The sequence below is a fragment of the Columba livia genome, chromosome 12, assembly GCF_036013475.1.
Source record: "Columba livia isolate bColLiv1 breed racing homer chromosome 12, bColLiv1.pat.W.v2, whole genome shotgun sequence".
NCBI classification, from domain to species: domain Eukaryota; kingdom Metazoa; phylum Chordata; class Aves; order Columbiformes; family Columbidae; genus Columba; species Columba livia.
Window position 1 is genome coordinate 539,156 of NC_088613.1, and position 26,407 is coordinate 565,562.

The following is a 26,407-nucleotide window of genomic DNA, read 5'->3' on the forward strand; positions in this document are numbered from 1 at the left end:
GGGGAGCCGCCTGGTGCCGAGCACTGACCCCAGCACAGCAAAACAACCGTGGACGACGCAGGGTTGGGGAGGAGAGGCCGGTGCGGAGGGAGAGCCAGCGCCTGGCCCGGCTCCCGGGCCGGTAATGGAAAGCAGACTGTACGGACCAGCACGCCTGGTCCCCGCACACGTACGGAGCCCTGGCTGAACGCCGGCTGCTCGCAGAGCTAGAGACACGCAGGACAGACAGCATTGGGTGCTGCGCCGGTGTTAACCATGGGCTGTTTATGGGGGAATCAACACGGGGTGACTCGCAGCTGCCTCACTGCAGCAGAGCCCGACGGCGCCGGCCACCGACGGAACGAGGATGCTCGCACCCGGGGACTGTCCCCCTCCCTGCGGGGTCCTGTGTCCCCCGGGGTCCCGCAGCCGGGACAGCACCGGGGCCTGATGTGGAGCACAGAGCATCGCCACGCGCTGCTCAGAGACACCCGGCGAGGAGTCACCCCTTCCCTCGGCGGTACCCGAACAGCGGCATGGTGACACCAGGGGACAGGGATGGGGGGCGCTGGGGAGAACGGGCTGGGCTCCCACAGCATGAGCACTGCAAACCAAGGAGGCACAACCCGCAAACTGAGTGGTGACACCCCACAAACCGAGCAGGGACACCCTGCAAACCAAGCGGGGACACCCTGCAAACTGAGCGGGGACACCCCTGCAAACCGAGAGGAGATGCCCCACAAACACAGGCAAATCCCCCCACCGCCCCAGCCTGCTCTCCGTGCAGCTCGGCCTGTTTCCATGGAAACGCACCACACTGAATCCGATCAGGGATCCTCTAGGAGTGTTCTTCCTCGTGATGCCAACGTCTGCAATCCGCAGTCACGACAACCTGCTGTTCTAGGAAAGACGACCCCCCCTGCACAGAGCCACCCGAGCTGTGCCCGCAGGACGGAGCGGCAGCTCCCGCCGCACCAGTCTCGGGAGGCACACAAAGAACTTACCGGTTGTGTTTCTGTGCGTACAAACACACGTCCAGAGGCTGCAGCATGGAAGGACGTGCCCCACAGCCCAAAGACCTGGCTGAGGCCCCCCCTTCAGCCTTTCGCAGCAGCCGTAGTAACCAAAGACTACGAACAAAAACCGTTGCTATCTTTGCAAAACCCACGGGCTTCTGAGAAAGCACAGATTGCGGCCAGAGGTGGCTGTGCTTCTGCTTTTTCTGCCCAATGCTTAGAATTTAAAACAGAAGGAAACCACTGCGGCAGGACTGAGCCCGCGGGGACCCAGCCCAGGGACCACCGCACGCTGCCACCGGGACGAGCGGATGCGCCCGGAGAACGGGACGTGGAGACGCTGCTCGAGACAGCACAGATGAGCATCTTGAATTAGCTCTGCACTCCTCAGAGGAGGGCCACGCTTATTTAGAATCCTATCTGTACAACTGCAATGGTTCCCTGTTGCTGAGAGAGGAAAACACGTCCCTGAGTACCTGGCAATGGAAGTGGCAGTGACAACGCGCTGGTGACAGCTACGGGGGCCACAGGAGCAATGTGCCCAGGCGGGCTGTGCGCAGAGCGCCTCAGGGCACAGGGACATGGCTGTAACACAGATGCAGAGACAGCAGTGTGAGTTTTACAAATGAACCATTTCAGAACATTGAAAACAGCAAAACTCTCCCGAGCTGCTGGTTCCCCCGCCCGCAGCACAGGACACAGGTCCTGCCCCCCGCGGCCGGCGGCGGCTCCACCGTCCACAGGGAACACCCCGAACGGTTCCAAACGGCAATGCAAGCAAACAGATCCAATGTCCGGAGGACACTCATTTTTGGATTTCGCTTTTTTCTTCTCTAGCCTGAGAACAGAAATATCAAAACCAGCCACACGCTCTTTTTTTCTTTCAATTAAACAAACAAAAGACAATAAAAGTTCGTTCTGTACTTCAATAAGAGCATTTTAAGCCAAGGGCAAGTTTTAGGGTTAGGAACTGAACTCTGAAATGCAGTTTTTCAGGGGAATGTTGCGAGACCCTGGTACACGGCAGCTGTGGACACAGCTCCATTTCTTTCTTCCCAGCGCTTGGTGACTATGGAACACGCTCCGTGTCCTCGCCGGGTGAGGGACACACAGCCCCCGAGAAGCAGCGCTTTCCCTGCAGCGCGCACGGGCACGGCTGCGACCCCGAGGGACCAGAACAACCAACCGAGCCCACGCGCGCCACCAGGAACCTAACGCGTCCGACCACAGAGCGCGCACCAGCGCTCCGCACCGCTCCAACACAAACCTTTGGTGACTTTTACAGAGGGGGGAAAATAACCTTCCTGTCAGCCTCTAGATGGTTCCAAATCTACACAAGCACCTTGCGAGGCAAACAGCACTCCTGCTGCTCCATACACGAGAGATTTACCACTAGGTAATTAAACAACAACCCAGCACTGCGCAGACAGCACCCTGTGCTAACCCACGGCAAGGGGGCTGCGAGCGCCCCGAAGGCTTTCGGCATGCTGCGGGGATTCAGGAGCACCCACACATCTCACAGAGGCCATTTGCACACCCTGACACGGGCTTGTCTCACAGAGGCCATTTGCACACCCTGACACGGGTTTGTCTCACAGAGGCCATCTGCACACCCTGATATGGGTTTTCCACTTGCCAGCATGAACTTCTAAAAATAACTGGCTATATTTAGCTGCACTTTACAAATCTCTTGCAAAGGAATTTGCTGAATGTCTAATACCTCTGTTACACACTTATCGCTTCTCATCAGCCCTTTGTTGACTGAGCCTTCCACAAGCTGCAGTTTCACTACTGGTCAATGCAGCCCGGGCTCCATGGAGAAGAGCGCGGCTGTGGTTCAAGTACAAACATCTTTCAGGAACCTTCTCTACCGAGGGACCTTTTGCTTTGCAAGCTGGTTATTGACTGCGGTGCCACCACCTAAACTTACAGCCCACCCTCTGTTACCCCCAACTACTCCCTGCTTCCCGTCCTAAACCTCATCTTTCATCCTCATAAACTCTCCTCCTTGGTAAGTCCACAAACTTGTTTGACAAGCATACTTGCTTTATTTATTAATTTAAGAAAAAGACCAACACAGCAATTCTTCCAGTTTAGAGTATATTCTTCATGCTTGTTTTATCTCCCTTACCGACCGCAGGGAAACTGCCGCAGCAAAGCTGTCACAGCGCAGCAAAGCTGGCAAGCCTGGTGGCGCTGGCCCGCGGCTCAGGGAGGTCAATGCCCAGCGCGGCTTTCCCGGCTGCCCGGGCAGGAGAGCCCCGGGCTCCGCTCCGGCCGCTCAGAAAACACACCAACACAAACCCAAGCAAGCAAGGCTGGAAGGACAACGACACTTTGGGACGTATTGGTCTGCTTTGGAGAAAACTGGATGCAGGTGACGTGGGTTACAGTTTTGGGGGAGAATGATACGCTCTGCCCCCACCTCTGATTAAGTGAACACTAATCATCCAGCACCACTTTTCTCCCCTGGACCTTCCTAGTGATCGATGCCGTTGATCAGGACGGCGAGCAGGCAGTAAAGCCATGGTTCTCCCAGTGACTGGTTTGTACTGGTCTCCTGGAGAGCGGCACTTGAGCCCATATTTGTAATGTTTTTATAAACATTTTATATGGATTCGTTTCTTATGACGTTTGTCCCGGGCAGTGCGGGGCCCCCGGCGCAGCCTGTGCCGCAGAACCCCCGCTGGCGCCTTCACGATCCCCAGGACAAGAGGTAAAACCACACTTGGAATACCTGAACTCCTCAAAAGGTCATTTTCACCTCTGGTATTTTCTGGCCTTTCAAACCGACCTGGCGGCCCCGCACAGCTGGAGGGCTCCTCCCGCGAAACTGGAAAAAGAGACGAGGCAGAGCGCCCAGAACGCGCGGCTAGCCGACATGGAAGTCGAGAAAGATTAGCAGCCTTGGAAATCGGCAAAAGCGCTGAAATGCATGTTAAGAAATAATGCAACTATAATTTGTCCCAATTGTGTATGTCATGACATCCACCCGGTACGTCAGAGGGGAAACGATCCAGTTTTACCCCCGGGTCACAGACAAGGTGCAGCAGGAATTGCTCCGCGGCCCCAGCAGAGCGAAGGGGCCGGAACGGCGCGGCTGCCGCCAGCCCCATCGGTTGTGATTTCACCCCAAACGCGCACACCAGCAATGCCTTCCGGGGCAATCCAGCTCCAGGCAAGCCTGACCATTCAGGAAATTATCGCTTTCTGTATTTCGGTTAAGGCGACGCAGAGGAAAACACATTTCACAAGGACCACCCGACTGCAGCGCCCAAGGGTGCCGGGAGGCGACACCGCGAGCACGGGGCTGGCACAGCCGGGACAGGGTGACGCAGCCCAGCTCGGCACCACCGCGCACACCTCCAGGGCCAGACTCGGCCTAACCGCTCACGTGAGCTCTCACAGCAATAACCAATTTTTAGCAAATGCTCAAAGGGCCACAGACACAGAGAAGATTCACCAAGGAGAAAACGCTGGCGCAGCCGCCTGGTCCCCCATGGACCAAAACCCGAGCACGGGGGCCTGGCTGCGGCTCCACCGGCACCAAGTGCAGACCACCTGGTGTGCAAATACACCCCCCCAAAAAGCTGAGTCATAGAAAGCAAATGAATTTTCTCGTCCCCGGGGAGGAGCAGCTGTTGAGCTGGGGCCGAACAGCCCATCTCCCGGGGGCAGCACCAGAACCGCGCACGGAGCGGCCGCTCAGCCAGGACGGGCCAGAGCTGCACAAACCCTCGCGGCGCTTCGGGCGCCCGGCGCTCCCAGCCCCACCAGCAGCCCCGCGAGCTTTTGGCACGGTGCTTTGGCGTGAGCGCAGGAGAGGGTGTGCTCCAAGAGCCGCGGCTCCCTGCTGCACAAGCAGTACGAACGCAGGAAAACAAACACGAAAACAACAGCCTGTTATCCGGGGCAGAGCGTTCGCAGTCCCCACAGAGACATCGCATGATCTGCGGAGCCCCAGGACGCGGCTCTCGCTGCTCTCCCGCAGCCGCCTTCCACAGGGCAGGGCTGGGAGAGCCGGCGCTTGGCAGGCAGCTCGGCGGCACGGCCAGCGGCACGGCCAGGGCTCGCTCCCCGCACGCCATCGCCTCAGAGTTTCCTTCCATGGGGGCGCGGGGAGAAGGGGCAGGAGCCAGATGAGTCACACGCCGTGCGAGGGAAGAGCCGCCAGCAGCCCAGAGCGATGCGCACGGGACAGCGCGGGGAGCCGCGTCCCTCCTGCTGCGGGGCCGCGAGCGGCCGCTGGGGCGGACACCGTGCAAGCCCAGCACCCCCGCGTGGGTTCACGAGAGCCCCCCCACCTTTGGGCACCTGCGCAGCCCCACACCCCACCACGGCTCGGTGACCCCGCACCCTGCAGGTCCCCAGTCTGTCACTTGATGCTGCAGGAATACATCATGTCCCCTGTTCTCCATTTTCACAGCTACGTGGTTTAGTAAGATAACAGAATTACTTGTTTTAAAAATATCTAGCCTCAGCACTTCGTAATCAGCCTTGGCTGGAGGAACAGGATAACGAAAAAAAAGGAGAGAGAACAGACTGTAAAGAGCAACTTGAATTCTGCGCTTTACTTATTTTTACAAACATTATCTCAGGCTACTCAGCTGCTCTTATTGTGATTCAAACAACTCGTGACTGCACATTCACCTGCGTGGGGAGTGTGGTGATAAGGGACAGCAGGCGCACGGGCAGCGCTGGGAGGTTCCCCAGCCCCGGGATCGCCGCTCCGAGGGGCTTGGGGACAGCGCGAGGGGTCTGCGAGGAAAGCTGGAGCCGGTGCGGAACAGTCCATTATCACCACAACAACAACGACAACTTTCCAAAAGCTTTTTTTTCTTCATACGTATCAGAAACTCAGAAGGTTGACACGTTTTAAACGTTTGTTTCATGCTTTGTAAGAAAAATAACTGCTGCCCGTGTAATTCCAGCAGTAGTTTCAAAGGCGCTTTCATTTCGGCACGTTCAAGGTCTGTACCACAGCTCTGCTTGGCTGCAAGAACGGAGCCTGTCCTTTTTCCTGTGAACTGCCCGTTCCTCAAGCTGTGCAGGAATTCGTACTTCCCAAAGGCAGCGCCGACCCCCCCGACACCCCTGCCCCGGGCTCCCCACCGCAAACCCAGCCCTGGGCACCGCGGTGCGGGTGACGGGGACATGAGGGGACACGGAGGGGGTGGCCGTGACCAGCAGAAGCCAGCAGCTCTCGGGGGCGTGGGATCCCACCAACACAGCAAAGCAACGCGCAGGGCGAGCAGATCGACCCGGCCCGGAGCAAAACCCAACGGACAGCCCAACCGCCCCGCAGCGGGAGCGGGCAGATCTGTCTGCTCCGCGTCCTTCCTGCTGGCGGCGGGAGATACGGCTCCGGCTGGGGAGGGCTGGCTTTTGGGAAGGGTTTTCTGTTCTTTTCTTTTCTATTGTTTCTCAGTTTCTGGTTAAAAGCGTGTCTGGTTTAGATTTGCACCAACTTGGGGCCCTAGATTCTGTGCACGGTGCCTCCAGCCCAGGAAAACGAGGTGCCCCACGCCTGCCTCCCTGTTCCCGGCCGTCCCCGGTGCTCACCAGGGACGCGGTGCCGCCGGCACACCAGCTGCAGCCCACTGCCGACATACAGACACAGAAACCTGCTTTGCGAGCTGAGCATCGCTTCGGAGCTGCTGCAGCGGATGGGGAACCCCAATGCATGTTTTAGTCAAAGGCAGAAACAAAGGCCCACAGAGGGAAAAAAATAAAGGTGATGTGATTTTCTCAAGTGGAAGGAATCGCATTTGGTGGATATGGTTACGTACACACCATTAGGCCAAAGACACCAGAGTACTTCCAGTATCACTTCTGTAAATGGTATTGTGTGTTACCAGCACTGCAGAGTTCTGCGGTCTCTCCCACTACACACAGGGCTGATCTCCCAGCTCAGGGTCTCCATGTGAAGGGGTTCCAGGTGTTCCTGCTGCCGCCGTTGCCATAAGACGGTGCAAAGCACAGTCTGCAGCGCTGCAGCACCGCGATGCTCGGCCGCACACAGGCCTCCAGATCTTTGGAAGACATTTGCACTGTACAACTGCATGTTTCTCTTCTGCAGGGCATCCTGGTTCCCGGCTAAACCACCACGTTCTCGACGTCTTTAACTTACTGAGTGCAATTGGTTTAGGTCTAGGAGCTGTCTAGTTCCACGCAACACCACCCTAAAGCAATTGATGGGTTTTAAGCTGGATACAGGTCTAACGTCTCCTCGGACAACTAAAGCGGAGAAGTTAGGAGAAAATTTCAAGTTTTCAGCCGTAACCAGAGCCCTTATTGGATGAAGCCCCCAGTGAGGACCGAGACCAGCGCGGAGCAGACCAGTACAAGGAGAATACATTATTGCTAGAGGGGGGTGATGTATTTTCCAGCAAGTCATTTTTCCCCTGCTATGTCCAGAAACAGCTCAGCGCTGGCTGCTGTGCGCAATGCGCTCCAGAGGAAGGGGACGGTGTCCCAGGCCCTGCAGCCCCCGGGAGCCCCTCCCAGTGCCCCCAGCACCGCTGGGAAGCCACGTCCACAGGGAAACACAAGACCCCGGGGATGCTTCGGAGGGAAAGCGCAGGGGACGGCCAGCACAGCTGTGTCTGCGTCTCTTCTCTGAGACACCTCCCCAGCCTCCTTCGTTAGGAAGGTGCCTGATGAGACAGCGGGGACAACACCCATTGAGTCGCTTGCTCCATCTGCAGCTCCAGGCTCAGGTTCCCCCTAAGCCGGTTTAAGAACAAACAGCATCTCCAACTGCGGTGACAGCAGAGAGACCAAGATAATGAAGCCACCGAGACCTTGTTCAGCTGATTACACCCAGCCAGGGCCAATTGTTTGTTTGGAGAGCTGTGCTGCTGGCGCAGGGTCTGATCCTGCACCCGCTCACATCGAGGCTCAGGCACTGACTGATGCAAGGATACAGCCGGCGGAGAAAGGAGAGAACACAGCGATTTTTAGGAGGTCAGGTCTGCTCAGCAGCCGCTGCATTACTGACCCGGGCTCACGAGCAGCCAGCGGCACCAGAGAGACTGCTCCGTGAGCCTGGTTCGGGCTCCCGATTCCCCGGGGTATCCTGTGCAGCTTCCACGAGACAGAAGGGCTCTGTGCACCCACACGGACCGTTTCTGTGCACATCTTCATTAATGCGCCATATGCTGGCCCACAACTGAGCTGTCTTTGTGGGACGGGGTGTTTTTAACGCAGGCGCGGCGGTGCCGAGCCGGGAGCGCAGAGCTCGTGTTTGCCTGCAGAGCGGCAGCTCCTCCCGCGCCAGGAGAGGGGCACGCGTGGGACACGCTCGCTCCTCTTGCCTCCTTCCCAGAGCCTCGGGTTTGTTCAGATGTCAGCGAAAACCAGCATCTAGCTCCACTACACTGCAGTAACAAAGCTTTGTCTCTACAGACTTTACATGACCCAGCACCCGGGGTTTCCGCAGGAACCGGGCAGACAGGTCACGCCAGGGCTGTTTCCATCTTATTAAATACCACTTTCTGTTGTCGCTCTGCTTTCTACATCCAAAGCATTAAACCCTCCAGCGGCACCTCTAGCAAGGGCACAGAACTCGCTGAGAACAGGTCTGCCATGCTGAGGATGGCAGCGTCCCCAGGGACAACGAGCCCGTTCCCACCCGCAGCACCAGCGGCGGCACCTTCCCGGGGTCCCCGTGCTCCCACTGCAGGGAAGAGCCCACGCAGTCCCTGCTGATGCCACCGCCGTGCGCTCCGCGGGCCGGGTGCCTCTCGGCATTCCGAGTTATCCCTCCAGGATACAACACCCGAGCTGCCTGCGGGCCGGTAACCGACATGCAAAGGCTGGAGCAATCTGCAAAGCTTTACGCAGCACAGAAATCGAGCTCAAAACCACATGTGCAACATTTGCATGAGAAGTCAAAGCTCTTCCAGCTTCAAAGGCCAGTTTGCACCACGGCAGCACTAACACATTAATGAGAAGAGCCTCACAATGACATTTCTCAAACTCCATTTGATATACAATTGCAAAATAAGATCAAAGACTGGGGGAAATAGATGGTTTTGCATTACCACACACAGACCAGAGCACAGCAAGCAGGAGAGATCACCAAAAAAACAACATATTGAGCCGCAGAAATCAAATAACGTAAAGCAGCCGTTCTTCGAACGACCGGGACACAGGAGTACGTGCATTTGTAAAACAAGCAGCTCATTCAATGAACACAGTGCACCTTCCAGCCAGACACACAGCCCTGGACGCATTTAATATTGTGCATTTGCAATCCCACAGTACTTGAATGACTTGTTTAAAAAAATTTGCACTCAAGTTCGCATATTAATTTTCTACATATATAATTATGGTGAACTAATCTACCTGTGAAAGGGCTACAAAAAAGACAAAAGACATCCAAAAATCTCCATACAGAAGTCACCAAAGTAGCACTGACTAGACGCTGGATGCCCAGCTGTGCTGCTGACATCGGAATGTGATACCAGGGGGTTTCTCTTTTGGCTTCTAGGGGCTCGGCGACAACCCCAGCTGGCCGGACACGTTCAACGCCACCAGCAGCAGCCAGGAGAAGAGCAGCACACGCGCTCCTGCTGTCGCAGACAACCCGAACCGCGCGGCTCCTCCAGCGCAGAACCAAGGGCCCCGCGGAGCCCCACGTAAAGTCACGCTCTCTTTTTTCCCCTATTACTCGGCAAGTGGAAAATAAAAGACAACTTTGGGCGGTCTCAGGTTTTCGAGTCCAAGTATGGGCTGTGTTTACAGCAGGTCACGCAAAGCCCAGCACTCTTCTCCCGCAAGGAGGAACTGCGTTTCTTTTCCTGGGAGCCTGCACGGGCTCTGCTGCGCCTGCAGAGCCCCCGGGGCTGCGTGTGCTCGTGCGCAGCCCCCGCTGCACCCCAGCCCTCTGGTCCAGCCCCGCGTCAGCTGAAGCATCTGCCAGCTGGAGACAGCAGGTGCTGGACGTTCCACAAATCCCAGCAAAATGGGGAACTGATCTGCTTTGAATGTTACGTTGGAGTTCGTTCATTAATTAATCAGTGAACGGGCAGATGACATCTGTAAAGCCACCGGCGGCCTGTGCTCAGCGCGGTGACTCAGTACCTTGGAACGGCATGGCCAAAGGTTTCACCACGAGCGCGCCTCACCCATTCACCGGGGACGGGACGGACGGGACCTCTGGACAGGTAACAGCCAGTCCAGTCACAACAATCGCCACGATCAACCCCCTACCCTCCATGAAGCAACCTCACCCTCTCTCTGGGTGAGACCACGATCACCTTTGCTGCCAAGGGACAGATGCAGGCCGAGGAGTCCTGGCAACACACAGCCCCACATTCCCACCCATGGTCCCACAGGGACAGAATTCAGGGATAAAACCCTAGAAATATTTGTTTTAAGTTCCCTGCTAACTGAACGGGCGGGTGAGTCCAGGAGCCGGTGGAAGCCCAGGGTAGCAGCCCTGCCCGCTGCTTCAGCTGCACCCTTCAAGATGAAAACGGCACAACCACAGCCCCGCAGCACTTCAGACCGGGAACACGGGGTTCCGTCAGCGCTGGGGTTATCCGCGCCGCCGGGGCGCTCCGAGCTTCCTTCTCCCCTTCCTCCACCAGCCTCACTGCGACGGGTCTGCGGACCCCACCAAACCCCTGCCCCCGCTCCCGGGGCAACATACACTTTACAAACACTAACAAGGGAAACATTTAGACCAAAGTGATGGAGAAAAAGTGGAATATTTATGTTAACAAGTAAAGCTTGTTAAAATCACTTTCCTTTCCATTTTTCTGTTTGGTTTTGGTCTTTTTCCCCCTGGACTGTGCAGAGATTTGGGGTTTTCTGTAGAACATTTTAGCGCCTCGCAGCCCTGCAATGTCTGTTGTCCCAGTCACACCAGCTTTTGTCTCCACCATTTTCCAGATGGGCAAACACAGGCTATTCCAGCCATGGCCTTGACAACAAGGAAGCTCTGAATTATTCTTAACAAAAGAGCAGCAGCTAAACCTATTAATACCAACTGAAAAGCAACCAGCTGCAAGAAGAACAGCGCCCGATCAGAGCCGGCCCCACTGATGTTTTTGTTTGTCGGCACTTGGCCTGGTGGAAGCGCAGCAATCACAGCTGCTGTGCTGTCACACACTTCTAGCCATATTTTAAGTCACCTTTCTAAAAGCAGGGACGATGTAAGAGATAACACAGGGTGGGTGCATCTGCAGCTCTTGGGTAAAAAAATTCCAAGCAGAAGGACAGGTCAGTAAAGCATTAAATATGAGGACTGTGTGGCTTCAGGGAACACAACCTGGTCCAGGTATCCCTGATGGTCTCCGTCAATACTTCTGGACAAGTGACTCCATTAAAGTCAAGGCTGAAATCAACATTTCATTGTAAAAAATTCCCATCATGGTTCAAAAAAAAAAAAAGAAAAAGAAAGAATAAAACACACCCAGAACAAAAGGAGGACTGGAGGCTGCTTCGGGATGGAGCCCTCTGGTTCCGGCAGCGGGCCACCCGGGAGGCCGGGCTGGTGGCAGGGTGACCCGTGCTCCTCCGGCCATGCTCCACCCATCCTCGGTGAAGCAAGATAACTGAACGTCTTCCCCAAACGCGAGATTATTCTCCTCAAACAAAGGCCCGGGAGCGCTCGAGGGGCTGAGCAGCCGGTGCGCTGCGGCGCCAGCCCGGCTCGCCCGCGCGATGGGGACCGACGTGTCCCTGTGGGAATCACCCAGTGGCAAACCAGGGGCCAGGCAACCGGGGGCGAGGGCGTGAGCTCCGCGGGAGCGGCCCGGGGCGCGCTGCAGGAACACGGCGGCGTTCGAGAGGGAAAACCGCGTCGAGCCCCGGGCAGAGGCACCGGCCGCTCCGGGCAGCGCCGGGGGAGCCCCCTCCCCGGAGCACCCGCCCCGCCCCGCTCGGCAGGACGTTCCCCGGCCCTGCCCGTCCCCCTCGCTCTCCGGGCTGGAGGCCCCCGGCCCGCTCACCCCGGATGGCGGCGATGAGCGCGTTGCCGTCCTTGATCACCTCCTTGATGAATTTGTTGGTCCGCTCCAGCTCCTGCTCGTAGCACTTGAGCCGCTCTCGGAAGTCGGGGCTGTCCAGGTAGCAGTCGCTGAACTCCAGCGGCGGGTGCCCCATGGCTCCGCGGCGCCCGCTCCTCCCGCCGGCTCCGCCGCGCTGCGGGGCGGGCGGCTGCGGCTACGGCGCCCGCCCTCCGCCCCGGGCAGCCCGCGCCGCGGCCATCCCGCCGGGCACCGCCCCCGGCCCAGCCCTGCCCCGGGAGCCTCGGGCGGGCGGAGCTCCCCGCCGGCCGCCCGCCTGCGCGGCACCGAGACCACCGGGACCGCCGGGCCCAAGGCAGCCGCGACCCCCGCCCCGCCCGCCCCCCGCTTCCGGCATTCCCGCTGCTGCCGGGACTTGTAGTTCGGCGGGCCCGGCCCCGGGCAGCCTCGGTGCGGGGGACGCGCGGCGCCGCCCGCCACGGCCGCGGCACGGTCCGCGCTCGGTGTGCGGCCGCTCCGCCGGGCGGGGTGGCCGGCGGGGTTTGTCACTGTTCCCTGCCCGCCCTCCGGCGCTGCTCAGGCCGAGGCGCGGGCTGCGCTGATCGTGGCTCCGGTGGCCGCGTCCTTAACGCTGATGAGCGTCTCCGGGTCTCCCCAGCAGGGCGACCGGGCGATGCGCAGGGAGCCCGCGGACAGGCCGGCGGGAGACGCTGCAGAAGGAATTGCCCGAAACGCCCTCGGAGATCGTTAAGAAAACGGTTTCCGTTTAATTATCAGCACCAGGTTTCGGGGCTGTGGCCTCTCCGCCTGCTCAGTGTTCCGAGATTTAGTCTCGTTACAGCACGAGCCGGCTGGCGCCACCAGCCCCCGTTCCGGCGGGCCCCGCGGCTCCCTCCCTCCCTCCCGCCCGCCCGGCTCCCGGCCGGGCCCGGGGCCGCGGACCTTCCCCGGGGTCCCGGAGCGGCCCCGGGCGGCGCGCGGCGAGACCGCCCCCTGCCGGCGGGGCGGGGGCGCAGCGGCCCCGCCCGCGTTGCCATGGACGCCCCTGGCGGCGCGTGACGCTGCGGGGTTCGCCGCGCGCGGTGATGACGTCGCCGCGGCCTCCACGTCGCCTGGCCGGCCAAGATGGCGGCGGCGGACGGGAGCGGGGCGGGCGGCGCCGCGGGGCCGCTGGTGAGCGGGGCGGCGGGCTCGGCCCGGCCGGGCCTTCCTCAGCCGGGCGGGAGAGGGCCCGGCGGCGCGGCCGGAGCTCCGGGTGCCCTGGGCAGGAGAGGGCCGGGCCGGCGGGGCCGGGCCGCTCGGCCCTCCCGCTCCGGGCCGGGGGGCAGGCGGGAGCGGGGCGGGGAGGGCACGGACACGGACACGGACACGGAGCCGTCGCTCCTGCGGCTGCCGCCCGCCCCAGGATTCGCTGTGGAACCGGCCGGGCTCTTTGTTTCCGTGTCCGGGTAGCCGGGCGCTCTCACGGAACTGCGGTCGGTTTAACGGCCGCGGGACAGCCGGAGCGCCCGGGGCTGCTGCGGGCGGCATCGCGCTGCTGAAACAGAGCAGCCGTAGTGCCGCTGGTTACCGCTGTCCGGACAGGGCGCGGGAGGCACAAGTGCTGTGCTCACACACGCCTGCTCGGCTCCTCAGGCCGTGTGGGCTGTTGCGCTCATCAACAGCCGTGCCGGTGCTGACTGTGTCATGGCGTGGTGTATCTTTGAATTCTGAGCAGGTGTTTTCGTCCTAAACCCCGCTGAAAACAGCTGAAGTGAACAGGAGCCGGTTTGTATTTGTTTCTAAAGCTTGAAAACCCGTGTAGTTTGCAGGTCTGGCGGATGTGTCGATATCTGAAGACATTCCCGTGGAGGGGGAGATCACGGTTCCCGTGGGATCGCACTCTCCCGAAGATGATTTCTCCACACTGGATGAGCCCGTTAAGGACACTATTGTGAGTCTGTGCCTCAGTGTGGGGTAAAACGCATCTTGTGGCGACGTCTTTGGCTGACTTATGCAAAACCTGTATTTTTGTGTGGCTCTGCTTGACTTTGTTGTAATTTGGGGGATTTTTTTTTTTCCTCTTGGAATTAGCCATGTGAAATGAATTCTTGAGGGTCAAAAAATGTCTGAGTAGGAGCCCGAAAGCTTCTCTGTGATCTCAAAACCTTTGCAAGGCTAAAGGCCTCAGATGGAGTTTGGAAGAAAACTGTGCTGGCTAACAGGATTTTTCGTTAATTTTCTTTTCCTTGAGGAGCAAATAAATCGTTAGTCTTAGCCAGATGTTAACGAAGGATACAACGTTGCGGTCGTTAAGGAATGTAGAAAAAGTAGGTGTTTCTTGTTGCAGAGGATGCTGCAGAAATCTCTGGGTTGGGTCCTGTCCTGGTTGCTTTACTTCTGTCTTTTAGTTGCCAACGGTACTCTTTAGGCTAGGATAAATTAAAGTGTCACGTCTTTATTTCAGATGAGAGATCTGAAGGCTGTTGGGAAGAAGTTTGTCCATGTCATGTACCCGAAGAAGAGCAGCGCGCTCCTCAGAGACTGTACGTACAGGACGATCTCCCAGGTCTTGGAAGGATGCTCTGCCGACAGGCTTTGCCTGCGCTGGAGGGGGAGTCTGGGGGAACGGGGGCTCAGACGCGTTTGTTCCGTGTTCTTTCCATTGTTGTGGAACGCTCAATAGCAAACATGGAAAATCGGAGTGTTCCCAAAGCTCTTTAAAAGTGGAATACATGGCAGACTTGAAATAGGTTGTGTTATAAAAAATGGCATAAGATGCTAAATTAGAAAATCATAAGAAAGTGTAATATGAAAAGTGATACACTGGGAGTTGGAAAAGGTGCTGTATTACTCCCAGGAAAATGAAACTGAGCACTATTCTATGATATTTGTGATTTTACTCTTTCCTTTACTTACAGGGGATCTCTGGGGCCCTTTGGTGCTTTGTGTCTCCCTTGCACTGTAAGTACCCACAGTGGGTAGAGTGGGGGTTTTATAGCCTTTTACACTGGAGAAAGGACAAGTTAAACATTTCTGACTAAATGTGTTGAGATAAAGTTCGCCTCATCCTTTGTTGGTCTCCTGCCCGTTTAGATTTTCCTATAAAATGGGTTTCTGATACTTCAAGCCCGCCAGAACGTCCCTTGTCCCAGGGTAGGATTTCAGGGTGAAGGGTTTGGGGGTTCCTGGCTGTGATGAAGAGCAGCGGCTGTTGTGGGAGGCGGGAGTTGATGGTGGCTCCGCTGGTGTGTGCACAGATCCGCCTGGGGCGGCCTGGAAATGCTGGTGGTACCAGCCGGCTCAGGTGCATCTGCGCACTCAGTGTACAGAGACCATCTGGGAAAGTGTTGGTGAAACTTTGGCAGAAGCAGACAGTGTCGTTGAAACGCTGAAATCAATGCGTGTTCGCTTTCCAGGCTTTGTGTTGTTAGAGCTATAAGCTTTCCTTGATACTTAAAGTGTTTTATCGTGTACTTCACAGCCTGTTTTGAGAGGTTAACAAACTTTTGGTACTATCGTTTTCATCTTTTAGCCTGTTATCTATGGTTTTGTTCTCTCTGTGCTCACACAGGCCTCAAAGCAGGTAAACAAACAGGCTGCAATGCCCTCCGTGGCATCACCACCATTTTCCTTTCCTATGCAAAGCTGAGGATGGTACTAAGAGTAAGAAAACAGATGAAAAATGATCTGTCTGCACCCCAACTGAGATCAGTGTTTTGGGCTCCTATTCTGTCATCCACTCCAAGTGTACCCAGCCTCAGCCGTCGGTTGCAAATGACCGTTTTTGTCTGTTCCCTACGGCAGGATGCTGCAGGGGGGCGCAGCAGACAGCAAAGACGACGGAGGGCCCCAGTTTGCCGAGGTCTTTGTCATCATCTGGTTTGGTGCCGTGGTCATCACACTGAACTCAAAGCTTCTCGGAGGAACTATGTGAGTGCTGGTTTATTTAGTCGCAGAGGAGTTTCCGCAAGGCTTTGGTTTGACCGCTTTTTCCCCGTTTCTGTCTCTGCAGCTCGTTCTTCCAGAGCCTGTGCGTGCTGGGTTACTGCGTGCTGCCCCTGACCGTGGCCATGCTGGTGTGCAGGCTGGTGCTGCTGGCCGGCAACGGCACCGTCAGCTTCATCATCCGGCTCATCGTCGTCGTCGCTATGTTCGCCTGGTCAACGTTAGGTGAGCGCTTTGCAGCGCTGTGTGCGCTGAGCAGCGCGATGCCTGAGCCTGATCTGCATGCGCTGGGTTGGGAACAGCCCGCGCGTGTTGTGGGTTAAGGCTGCTGAAGTATCACAGAAATAGTTCTTCCAGCCCTTGCGTTGGCAAAGATTCGGCCTCTGCTCCTGGTGATTGTCACCGTCATATTCAAATTGCCTTCAGCAGGAGGCTGATAATTTAATATTAAACGCCATGTGATGGTGATGGGTGTTTCCTGTGATATATGTTATAAATATTATCAGAAAATGTTAATTTCATACAGATGCATCTGCATTATTTCTCTTCTTAATCTGTAAGTCTGACTCTTGTCACAGAATGTTAATCAGCATCTATCTTTCTATATGATTTTAAAAAGTTTTAGTATCTCATTATAGACCATTGGTATTGCTCTGTTTTCTCTTTTGACATCATTCTAATGCAGATCTAATGGATCTAAGACTTGCGGTTTTATCAAGTGTTTGTCTTCTCCGCAGCATCCACAGCGTTCCTGGCAGACAGTCAGCCCCCGAACCGCAAAGCCCTGGTCGTGTACCCCATCTTCCTCTTCTACTTCGTCATCAGCTGGATGATCCTCACCTTCACACCCCAGTGATCTCCCAGCCCGAGAGAAGAGACTCTGATACGGACTGGGGTTTTTTCATGAACGCAGCAGTTAATCATTGGCTTTATCTCTTTCTAATTTATATATATATAGATATTGTAAAAAGGCAGGTTATGGGATAAAGCCAGAGAACTGCAAAAATTGGTCGTTTGTGTCCCTCTCTTTGAAAGATACAGAAGTGCAGCTGCTGAGGGTTTTTTCTTTAGCCCTGCTCTTTAGTTGCGTTAAATTAAAAGATGTCCACCGTGACGGGGATTATTCTGCCTGAGGAACAGAGTGGGAGATCCTGAAATTCCAAGACGTTGGGTAGATGAAGATGAAGTCGCAGGATCGCACGGCACGGTGGAATTCTCGCTTGTGCTCGGATTCTCACTGAAGATGAAGATGCCTTATGAAATAATAGAACTTCGTTGCTGTTATCTGTTGGGTAGGGAAGAAACGTGTGCGTGTCGTTTTTCATTGACCTACAGAGTGGTGGAATGCAGATAAAGTGCATCACAGGACTGTGAGCTTTCACTTTGAAACTGCATTTCAGCAGAAAATGAGTTGGGTCCAGTTTGCGGTGGACTGGGGCCGGGCAGAAGGGAACCGCCATTGCTCGAATTCATGTACTCTGTGTTTCTGATTCTTCCCTTCAGGCTTGAAGAAAGAGTCTTTCGGCCAAATGCCTTCATCGCCGTAGTTACGCTGAGTAGCCCTTGCATCGCATGGGAGGGAGAGTGTTACAAACCTTGCCGTGGGACCACAGGCTAGAGAGGTGAAAGTCCTGGAGAAACGGTCAGAGCTGGTTTGCGAGGGGACTTGGCTGTCAGTGCGTACTGAGAACAGAAAATTCTCAACATTCTGAAACGGGTTGGAGGAAGGAAACAAACTGAGGCTGAAGGAGCCGCGCTGGCCTGGAGAGCCGACCGCAGCGGACGCGTGTGCGGTTGGTGTGTCAGTGTAGGGACTGACACCTGGGAGCTGCTTTTTGAAAACTGCACAGATTGCCCGTGTGGTCCATGCTGCTCAGTGAGCAGTCCAAGGGGAGAGCTTCGAAACACCTGGGGGCGAAAGTGCTGCTGTTAAAATGTCACATTTTCTGAAAATGAGCATCGTATTTTCTTTTTCCTATAGCAATGCAAATAGATTTGGAATTGATGTACGTGGGTCCTGCTGAGGTGTAAATACGCCTAATTTATATTTATATATGAAAAGTGCAGTGTCTGCTGTAAACACTGTAAGTGTTTGACCGTTGGGATGGAGGTTTCTTCAATGTGCAGATGGGAAGTACCTTTCTGGGTTTCGGGGGGTGCGCAGGGAGGGAAGGACTGGGAGGGGTGCGGCGGCGCTGCAGCCGGGGCTGCTGTGCCAGGGGGATCCGCCAGGGGGATCCGCCAGGGGAATCCGCCAGGGGAATCCCCCAGCGTCCTGCAATTAGTACTGATAGGGAATGCGATTTTTCTTTTAAGTGCGTGGTTTTCTGTTCCTATAAACGTTAACTGAGCTTTTTGAAGCTGAAAAGAAATATTCAACAGAAGTAGAGAGTAAAGCTATTGCTGGCTACAGTGGGAGTGTGAGTTAGGTCTGTCTTTCCCTCTGCAGCAAAAGAATCTAACTACACTTTTAGAGAAATCCTCGGAGTTCTATCTCTAGTGTCTTGGGACTTAAGCTGATATTGTATCTGAGAGATAATTGGAGTAACGTTTAATTGATCCAGTATCTTTTTGGAAAGAAGGAAAATGATTTTTAAAGGAATTAAACCCCCGGTTTTCTCCCTGCTTGTTTTGATTTTGCTGTAAGTCTCTGATGGTTTCTTCTGTATCGTCGCTCTTGGCTTCTACAAGAGAGAAGAAAATTATTTTTATATTAACTAGGTTTACTTTTCAACTGGTCACTCAAGTTTTTAGTTGAGACATGTTTTTAATCTGAAAGAATAGGCAGAAATATACTGTTTGTATGATGGTGTGAGTGTTTTTGTGTGGTTTTTGACTCGTTGATCCTCCTTCAGTACGGAGAGCATCATCTGGAGCTGTAAAATCCGCAGGTGGGTTTCTGTCACTGAGGATGTAACTCGTGCTGAGGTTTTAGCTGGGAGGATGTGGGTAGGAAACCAGGTTTTCTGAGTTTTTGTGCCTCCAGTTGAATAAAGTTCCATGTCTTACGTACGGTGGTGTTTTGATCGTTGTTTAGCAGAGAGCAGAGCACACGAGTGTCCTCGGCCAGCAGCTGCGGTTGCTGCGGCTCGTGGCCTCGTTCGCCCCCTGTTCCGCGGGGCCTGCCGGTGCCGAGCCGCTCGGGGCGCACGGCGGAGCTTGTCCAGGGGCGCTTCCAGCAGCGCTGCGGTCGCTCCGGGAGCGCTTCGCTGGCGGCGGCTCGGCCCTGCGCTCGAAGGTGACCATCTGTGGAAAAACGTTGTGCTTTTCAAAAGGCAAGTGTGATTGCTTAGAATGGCGCAGAGAGCGAGCGGTGAGAGTCGGTGGGAATGAGCACCACAGTGATTAATTGAAGGTTAACCGTGTTCTGTGGCTCCAAACGTCAAGGAACCAAAACCGGTGTTTGTCCCTCAGCGCAGCTCCGCCGCCCCTGCCCCTCGGCACGCAGGCGGTTCCACGGGCCGTTCCACAGCGTGTGCGTGTGGACACAGGAAAGCACGACTGAAGCGTTTCAGGTTTAGGAAAGCGAAACACCTCGAGCTTGTTTGATATTCACAGGCTGCCCGGAATTGGTGATAGTCCTTTAAAATGCTGGAATTACAGGGGAGTGCCTGTTTGTAGAATGGGGCTTCACGTTGTGCAGCCGGTTACACAGCGCGTTGCTCCGAAGCCGTGCGCAGGTGAGGCACCTTCTGACCACAGCGGAGATTCTCCGCCTGTTATGAAAACGTGTGTGATGACTCAGTTGTCGTTGTTTCCAAGGGGAAAAAGCCTCTTCCTTCTAGTTTCAAGCTGGCTGAGGGAAGGACAGCAAGGAGAAACGCGGGTGTCTTGCCTTTAATAAAGTGTTTTAACTATTCTGTAGAGAAAGCAAAGCATTTTCTGATGTGTAAACCAGGCTTTCTTCCCTACTAATATATTTTTAATACTGTTTATCAACTGAAGTTGGTATATGCATTTGAATCTGAATTTTAATTTTGACCTATTTCATACCAATGCAAATAATGTATTGGTTTTAATGTTACATGTGTAAATTAAACCCCGTGGGAAGGCGAGCGGGCAGAGTGACGCGGGGGTGTCAGGAGCAGCCTGTCCCGCGGGGACGCTCCGGAGGATCCCACCAACACCTGGACACAGAAAAGGTGTTTTATACAGCCTGGGAGTTTGGGGTGAGGTAAACGAAGGTGGGGCAGAGAAATGACCGAATCCGCTACTCCTGTGCCTGTGGGGTGCGTTGGATTTGGATTTGTGTCTGCGCATTGGTGAGTCAGATGTTGGGAGGAGCGCGGGGTGAGGATAAATCCCTTTCCCCCTGCCAGCACAGAGTCGCTGCTGCTGCAGGCGCACGTCAGGATTCGCCGTTGGCGCCTGGCCTTGCTCTCTGTGCCACGGGTGACAGCGGGGACTGTCCCGCAGGCCCTGGGCCGTGGTGGCAGCAGGGACATGGCCAGCAAGCGCCAGGTTCGGCTGAACGAGGCCACGGAGTCCTGCTGGTCACAAGAGGGCGACACGGCCTTGCAGACCTCTTCCCTTGGCTTGTCCTGTTCCACCAGGGCAGATGCGTGACTGGCAGCCCCTTTTCCGTGTCTGGTCCGTGAGGAGAACAGCTTGTGGGCGGCCGCAGGAGGGGAGTCCGGAGTGTCCGACCTCGGCCGTCACCGCAGGGAGACGCTCGCGCCGCTGACCGCGGGCACAGCGACCCCGTCGTTCCCGACGGGCAGTGCTGTGCTGTGGGGGGCTGGGGTGTGCACGGCAGGGAACGGGTCCTGGAGAGTAGTGAAGATTTGTTCCAGATGCTGTTCTCAATCCTAGCGAGAATAAAAAGCTAGAAACAAATGCACGTGCTGGCACGGAGAGGATAGCTTCCTTATTTCCACTTGGGTTGTTTTCCTTGACCCTTGTCACCCTCTGCCGACGTTGCAGAGCTCAAAGCCGTTTGCTCGCGCAGGAAAGCGAACAGGGACGGTTTTGTTCAGCATGTTCACGTCTGCCCGTGCCTGGCACCTTGGCACATCTGCCTCCCGAAGCTGCAGCTGCTGCGCTGCTGCTTGTGCTGCAGAGCGCGGCGAGGAGCTGTGTCGATGGAGCCCTGGGGACAGCGAGGCAGCCCCTGCCACCCAGACACGGGAACGAGCTGTCCCGGCTCTGCCGCCGTGCCCATGCCGGAGCCATCGCCGTCTGTCCTGGCTGAACTCCTGCCCATCGGCCCCGGCTCCCCCGGGAGCCTGCGACAGCACCCCCTGCACTGCACCGGCTGGAACCGAACCTCCCAGCTGTGCCCGGGGCAAACGCCACAGCCAGAGCCCGGCACACCTCATCTCTTCCCCCAGTGCTGCGGGCAGCGGGAAGAGCATAACGCGAAACACCAGCTCCCTCTACACAGGTAACAGGAGCTCTCTGTTTTAAGAGAGAAATGAAGAATACAAAACCAGGCTGGGGAAGGGCTGAGCAGTGTCCCAGAGCGATTGTGTGGTGTTTGCAGGAGGTGTTAGTGCACAACACACAGGGAACAGTTACAGGACAGGCAGCTATTGCTGGTCACTGCCTGTGCGGTCTGTCCAAGGTGTTTTACAGCACCTGTGACCCGACACCGTTAGCCTAGCCAAGCTTTACAGCGTGCTGCAGCCTCAGAGAGGAGGGTGCAGGGTCACTTTTGTAGCTCTTGGTTGCTTTGGAGCAGGGACCCCGAGCCCGTGGCTCTGGCTCAGCCCTTCAGCGCGGGGCTGAGCGTGGGATGCGCTCGCCAGGACCAGCCTGGCAGCTCCTGTGGCCACGGGGGAAGAAAAGAATTCGCTGCTAAATAATGATGCTTTTGTGTGCACAAGGGTTTGCATGGAGTGTTGTCTGAGGCTGCCTCTGGGCTTTGCTGGTGTCCCCAAGGAAGGGCAGCAGCAGCGCGCGGCTCCTGCCCAGCTCGGGGGCTGCAGTGACACGGGCATGGGACAGGCACTTGCCGTCCCCAAGCAAGAAGTGTCTCTCCTCCTTTGTGCAATCGATGACCTGAAGGGCATCGCTGTGGTGGTGATTCAGGGGTTGCCTGTGAGCTCGGGACGTGGAAAACTGGGCACGTGGATGGTCCAGCCCTGCGCACGAGAGGCGGCTGCAAGGGGGTTTGTCATTCAGAGTTCAGCTCGCCAAGACCTGCCCTGCTCGCAGGGAGCAGAGCGCTGCACCTGGCACAGATTCCTCTGTCCCCTAATTCATCCCCAGCCTCGGCCAGAAATAGGGCTGGGATCTGCCCCAGACAGCAGCTGTTGCTAGAACTATGTGCGAAAATATAGGAGTAGGTCAAATCTAGTTTATTAAATGGCATTGCATTGTACAAGCCTGAGAGACAGATGTGTCTCTGCTGCTTGGGATTTCTGCTTTTTAGCTGGTGAGCATGCTGGCCGTGGGAGGCAGGTAGCCGGGCACCCGCAGGAGTGTGTTCCCTGCACCAGCAGCTGCTGCCGTGTGTCTGTCCCCGTGTGTCTGTCCCCGTGTGTCTGTCCCCGTGTGTCTGTCCCCTTGTGTCTGTCCGCGGAGCCCCCAGGTGCTCCCCGCAGCCCCTGCTGAACCGGCTGCTGCTGGGGCTGCCCAGGACTGTCCCTCCCCGTGCCCCTGGGGACAGAGCGCGGCCGTGCCTGTGCCCGCGCTGCCCCTGCTCAGCGTGGCGCTGGGCTGGCCTGTGCACTTGCCCCCGGAGCCTCCCTGCCCTTGCTAATTATAAGAGATGCTCGCAATTCCTCGTGCTGCCCTGGCGCCGGCCCTCGGGGACAGTGGATTAGTGTCCCAGCCATGCTCTGGAACGCTCCCATGGGGAAGGGAAAGCTGCTTGTCACCATTCTGCTTTTACATGGAAAAGTGTCTTTTGTGTGTAGAATTATCTTTTAGATGTAAGAATATATTTTATATGTAACATATCTTTTAGATGTAAAGAATGCAGCCTGTAATGTATTTCTTTTCACCTTCAGGATGCCTATATGAAAACTAGGGCAGAGCAGCAGGTTTTTGCTGGAGTTCTGCCTTGTGTGAGAGTCTGTAGATTCTTCCTGGACACTCTTAGGTGCTTGAGTATAATAGAGTTAAAATCAGTCATGTACACAGGTCTCAGGAAAAGCCATTTTCCTTCTAAATCACGTGGGTCTATTTGCAATTTGTGTGACTTGTCTATAGCATCTCGAGAGCGTTACCATGTCAGCCACGCTCTCGCAAATGCACGTTAATGGAGCGCTTTCCCCGTGGATCACGAGCCCTTGGCACTGCAGGATCGTGACCCTCAACCAGTCGCTTCAAACACAAAGTGCGGGGCGTGGGGTGAGGAGCGACCCGTGCTGGGACACGGGGGCCCCGGTGGGCCGGCTGGACGCCCTGCAGCTGGGGGGAGCCGGGACACCCCTCAACAAGGCTGTGATGTCTGTGTGTTAATGGAATCCACTGGTGCAAACCTCCTGCTGTTGAAGTCTTCAAGCTCTCTGGCCGACAGCTGAGGGCTTAGAGACCCGCGGGAGTCCCGGTGGTGGGGCAGGAGCGCTCCCCAGCTCGTGCATCGGGAATTCCGCTGGAATGTCACGGACTGTGTATTTCGGTGATGCCGTCTCTCGGTTAGTGAAACTGAGGAGTTCTGCGGGTCTGGGAGGACCCGTCATCTGGAAAGTTTATTTGCTTTCTGTGTGTATACTAAACAAATCGATATTTGTAAATGCATTCCCGGTATTTACAAACCCGAGCATCCTTCAGGAGAAATGCACAGATTCAGCCCTTACTGGGACCTATGGGGGCTGGGGAGGCCGGGTGGATTCCTGCAGCCGTGGGTGAGGCAAAGAGCCCTTGGATCCCAAGTCATTCCAGCGCGTGTCCAGGCTGGAAAAATGTACGTGGGCTGGGATGGGGACGCGTCAGTGGCGCACGAGTGCCACAGGCTGGGGGGGACGTCCCCTCCTCTGCTGCAGCCTTTGGAAAGAGACTTGCCAAGGCGGCCCGTGGGACCAGCTGGTGGGTTCGTGGCTGCGGGGCAGGGATTGATGCCGTGGCCCCAGTGGGATGCGGGCGCTGTCCTGCTCACCAGAGCGGTTCCTTGGGCTGTGGGAGCTGGCGTGTGGGGATTAAGTAATTGCCTAATTGCCCATCACAGAGGGCTGGTGCCCTGCTGGAAATAACCCTCCTCTGTTGTTAAACGGGCTCCTTCTTCACGTGCGTGTGTCAAGGCTCATCGCTTTGGATGGGGATCTTTTGTAATTGAGCTTGTATTGGTCAGAACAGTTTGTCCTGCTGCGTCCCCCCGGTGCAGAGCCGCGGTGCCCTGCAGTACCTGTCCAAGAGACAACACGGCTCCTGGTTGAATGGTTTGGTTTAGAACCGGAACCGCAGAGATTAGACTCTCATCTGTTAAAAAAACAATCCATATCTTAACAGTTTTCTCATGTTCCCGAACATGCCATTGGAGACTGGAGCATGCACATTGGGATTATTTTGAACGGGGAACTTTTTAAGGGAAGAGCAGCGGTGGCAGGCGGGCAGGGCGCTCACCGGTGGCCACAGGCCAGCGGGAAGTTGAGAACATCTCCTGCTGCTCTGCCATGGTCCCCTGTCTCCATGGGCTTCTGGGCCAGCTGTGGTGGCGCAGCAGCACCCAGCCCAGCAGGACCTTGCCTGGAGCCCAGTGCTGAGGTCCATGCTGGGAACGGCACTGCAGCCGTGGGGTGATGTGGGGCAGAGCCCTCACAGCCCCTTGCCTGGGCGCGGGAGGGTTCAGCCCTGTCCCCGGGCCCCGCAGGCCCCTGGTTTTACACCTTCACCACCCTTCCGCCCGCCCCCGCGGTGCCACAGCCCTGCCCGGCGCTGCCAGCCCTGCCCCGGCAGCTCCACCGTACTCAATAAAAGGGTCACTGTTCCCAATATGCTAATGGGAAAATGCCTGCGCTGCAGCGGCGGCTCCTTCCCCACCTCGGGAAATGCCTGCGCACAGCAGCCCGTGGAAAATCCCCGTGTGTGGGGCTCGCGGGGCTGCCGGCAGCCCCAGCGCTGCTGGTCCCGGGGAGCGGTGCCAGCAGCGGCACTGGCTGCTCCGGCTGGTGAGTTCGCTGGTATGGATGCTGTGCTGGGTGCCTCGCGCAGCAGCCAGGCTGCAGTGGGGCAGGAACAGCGATGGGGGATCCTCTGGGTGAGGATCTGTTGTGAGAAGAGGCTGTACCTGTTCTCTGAAACACCAGCCCTGTCCCGTGACTTACAGAGATGCTTGTGGCAGTGCTGGGTCTGTCTCGGTGTCCCGGTGTCCGTCCCAGCGCTGGGCACCGCGGGCAGGACGTGGGGCAGGAGGGCGATCACCACCTGCAAAACGCTCAGTGAGTGCATACAGGGTGGGGTTTTCCTTAGATTCAGCCCTTTAAAATGAACTGGAGTTTAAAATGTGCTCTCACAGAAGTCTGGAGGTGATAGTGATACATATAGAGAGAGAATTAATAGAAATTGCTTTTGTTTTTTCTGCAGGAGTCTGTGGAGCAGGTACCTTAGAAACGCTGGGCTAGACAAACGCAGCAGTGGGGCCGTGTCCCGGCACCGCTTGCAGAAATAACTGCTTCGGAGTGTGCAGACTTCAGGCGCTTTGCAGGGTGCCCAGTCCCGGGGACCTATTCTTATCAAGGGTGGTATCCTGGTGTGTTAAAGGAGGATCCTAGATTTAAAATTACTTGGATGCTTTTGGGATGACTGGGTAGGAAGAAGCTGCACAAGTATGCAGAAGCCTCTGTGGTTTGTCTTGCAGGCCCTGGGAAGCAGACAGCTTTCTTCTATTTGCATTCACTCTTTTTTTCCTTCTCTTTTTTTTGCTTTGGAGGAAGCGGGAGAAGGCCCTGCTGCCGCTGCCGGAGCACCCGCCAACTGGTGCTGGGGCGCCATGTCTCTGGCAGCACCGTTCTGGTGGGCTGCGATCGCGGTGCCCATGCTGCTGCACGGCTGCTCGGCTTTCCATGAGCACTGCCCTGGTCTGGGCAGGACAGAGCGCCCTCCGTCCTTCCGCCACAACTGCCTTCCCGATGGCTGTTTGCCACTCCACGTGCTGCCCGTGCTCACCGGAAGGGGCCATTGTGTGTCCCCCCTCCTGTGGCTAAGATGCTTGCTAGGAAAGGTGACCCCAGGCAAGTGTCCCATAGAGGTGGCACCATCTTCCCAGCCCTGGGTGTCCAAAGGAGGAGGAAAGAGGCTGAAGCACAGAGCTGACACTGTACCTCGGTGCCCCCAGCCCCACTGCGCTGGCTCAGTAACACAGGGGACACGGTGGAGGAGCCGCGGACGGTGCCAAGCCTGGGAGCGATGCCAAACGCTGCTGAGGAATGAGCGAGGGGGAGATGGAAAGAGGCAGCTGGAGCCGGCGCCGGGACCGATGCCACCCGTGTGTTGCCGCCAGGACCACGCTGATGCCGCCGGGGCCGTGGTGGTGCTGCTGGTGCCACCAGTGCCGTGCTGGGGCAGCGCTGCGGATCCGGGGGCCCTGAGTGCAGGTCGGGTTTGCGGGATGCTGCAGGCGGT

The 26,407-nt window shown here is 56.6% G+C and overlaps 2 protein-coding genes across 9 annotated transcripts in view; one reads left to right on the forward strand and one right to left on the reverse strand.

The window, feature by feature from the left end:
- Positions 1-12,310, reverse strand: part of OPHN1 (oligophrenin 1) — a 52,907-nt gene extending 40,597 nt beyond the window's left edge. Inside the window, exon 1 of one of the 5 annotated variants that reach the window (XM_065077311.1) lies at positions 11,957-12,310. In XM_065077311.1, coding sequence (XP_064933383.1) covers positions 11,957-12,110 — 154 coding nt within the window. In that variant the 5' untranslated portion in view covers positions 12,111-12,310. Of the gene's footprint in view, positions 1-11,418; positions 11,648-11,956 lie in introns of those variants that run through there. The other 4 variants (XM_065077306.1, XM_065077310.1, XM_065077307.1 and 1 more) reach the window with 4 other exon arrangements.
- YIPF6 (Yip1 domain family member 6) lies at positions 11,940-18,913 on the forward strand. Of its 4 annotated transcripts, none has more exons than XR_010475588.1 (8): positions 11,940-12,074; positions 13,779-13,907; positions 14,421-14,499; positions 14,875-14,917; positions 15,761-15,886; positions 15,969-16,126; positions 16,639-17,193; positions 17,405-18,913. XR_010475588.1 is itself a non-coding variant. In XM_065077323.1 (7 exons), exons 3-7 carry the CDS (start codon positions 14,421-14,423, stop codon positions 16,755-16,757), a joined length of 525 nt encoding a protein of 174 aa, XP_064933395.1. In that variant the 5' UTR covers positions 11,940-12,074; positions 13,779-13,907; the 3' UTR covers positions 16,758-18,913. The 4 variants fall into 4 exon arrangements, 2 of the variants coding, with proteins under 2 accessions (XP_064933395.1, XP_064933394.1); XR_010475587.1 differs by lacking the exon at positions 11,940-12,074 and adding an exon at positions 12,924-13,147; XM_065077323.1 differs by having other exon boundaries at positions 16,639-18,913.
- Positions 18,914-26,407: the final 7,494 nt, after the last annotated feature.

What these genes read in the sequence shown, in the direction of transcription:
- YIPF6 (XM_065077322.1), top strand. Translation starts at nt 13,100, where the DNA reads ATGGCGGCGGCGGACGGGAGCGGGGCGGGCGGCGCCGCGGGGCCGCTG. An exon ending in AAGCTTCTCGGAGGAACTAT is followed by an intron (nt 15,887 to 15,968) that starts GTGAGTGCTGGT and finishes CTGTCTCTGCAG; the next exon opens with CTCGTTCTTCCAGAGCCTGT. An exon ending in GTTCGCCTGGTCAACGTTAG is followed by an intron (nt 16,127 to 16,638) that starts GTGAGCGCTTTG and finishes TCTTCTCCGCAG; the next exon opens with CATCCACAGCGTTCCTGGCA.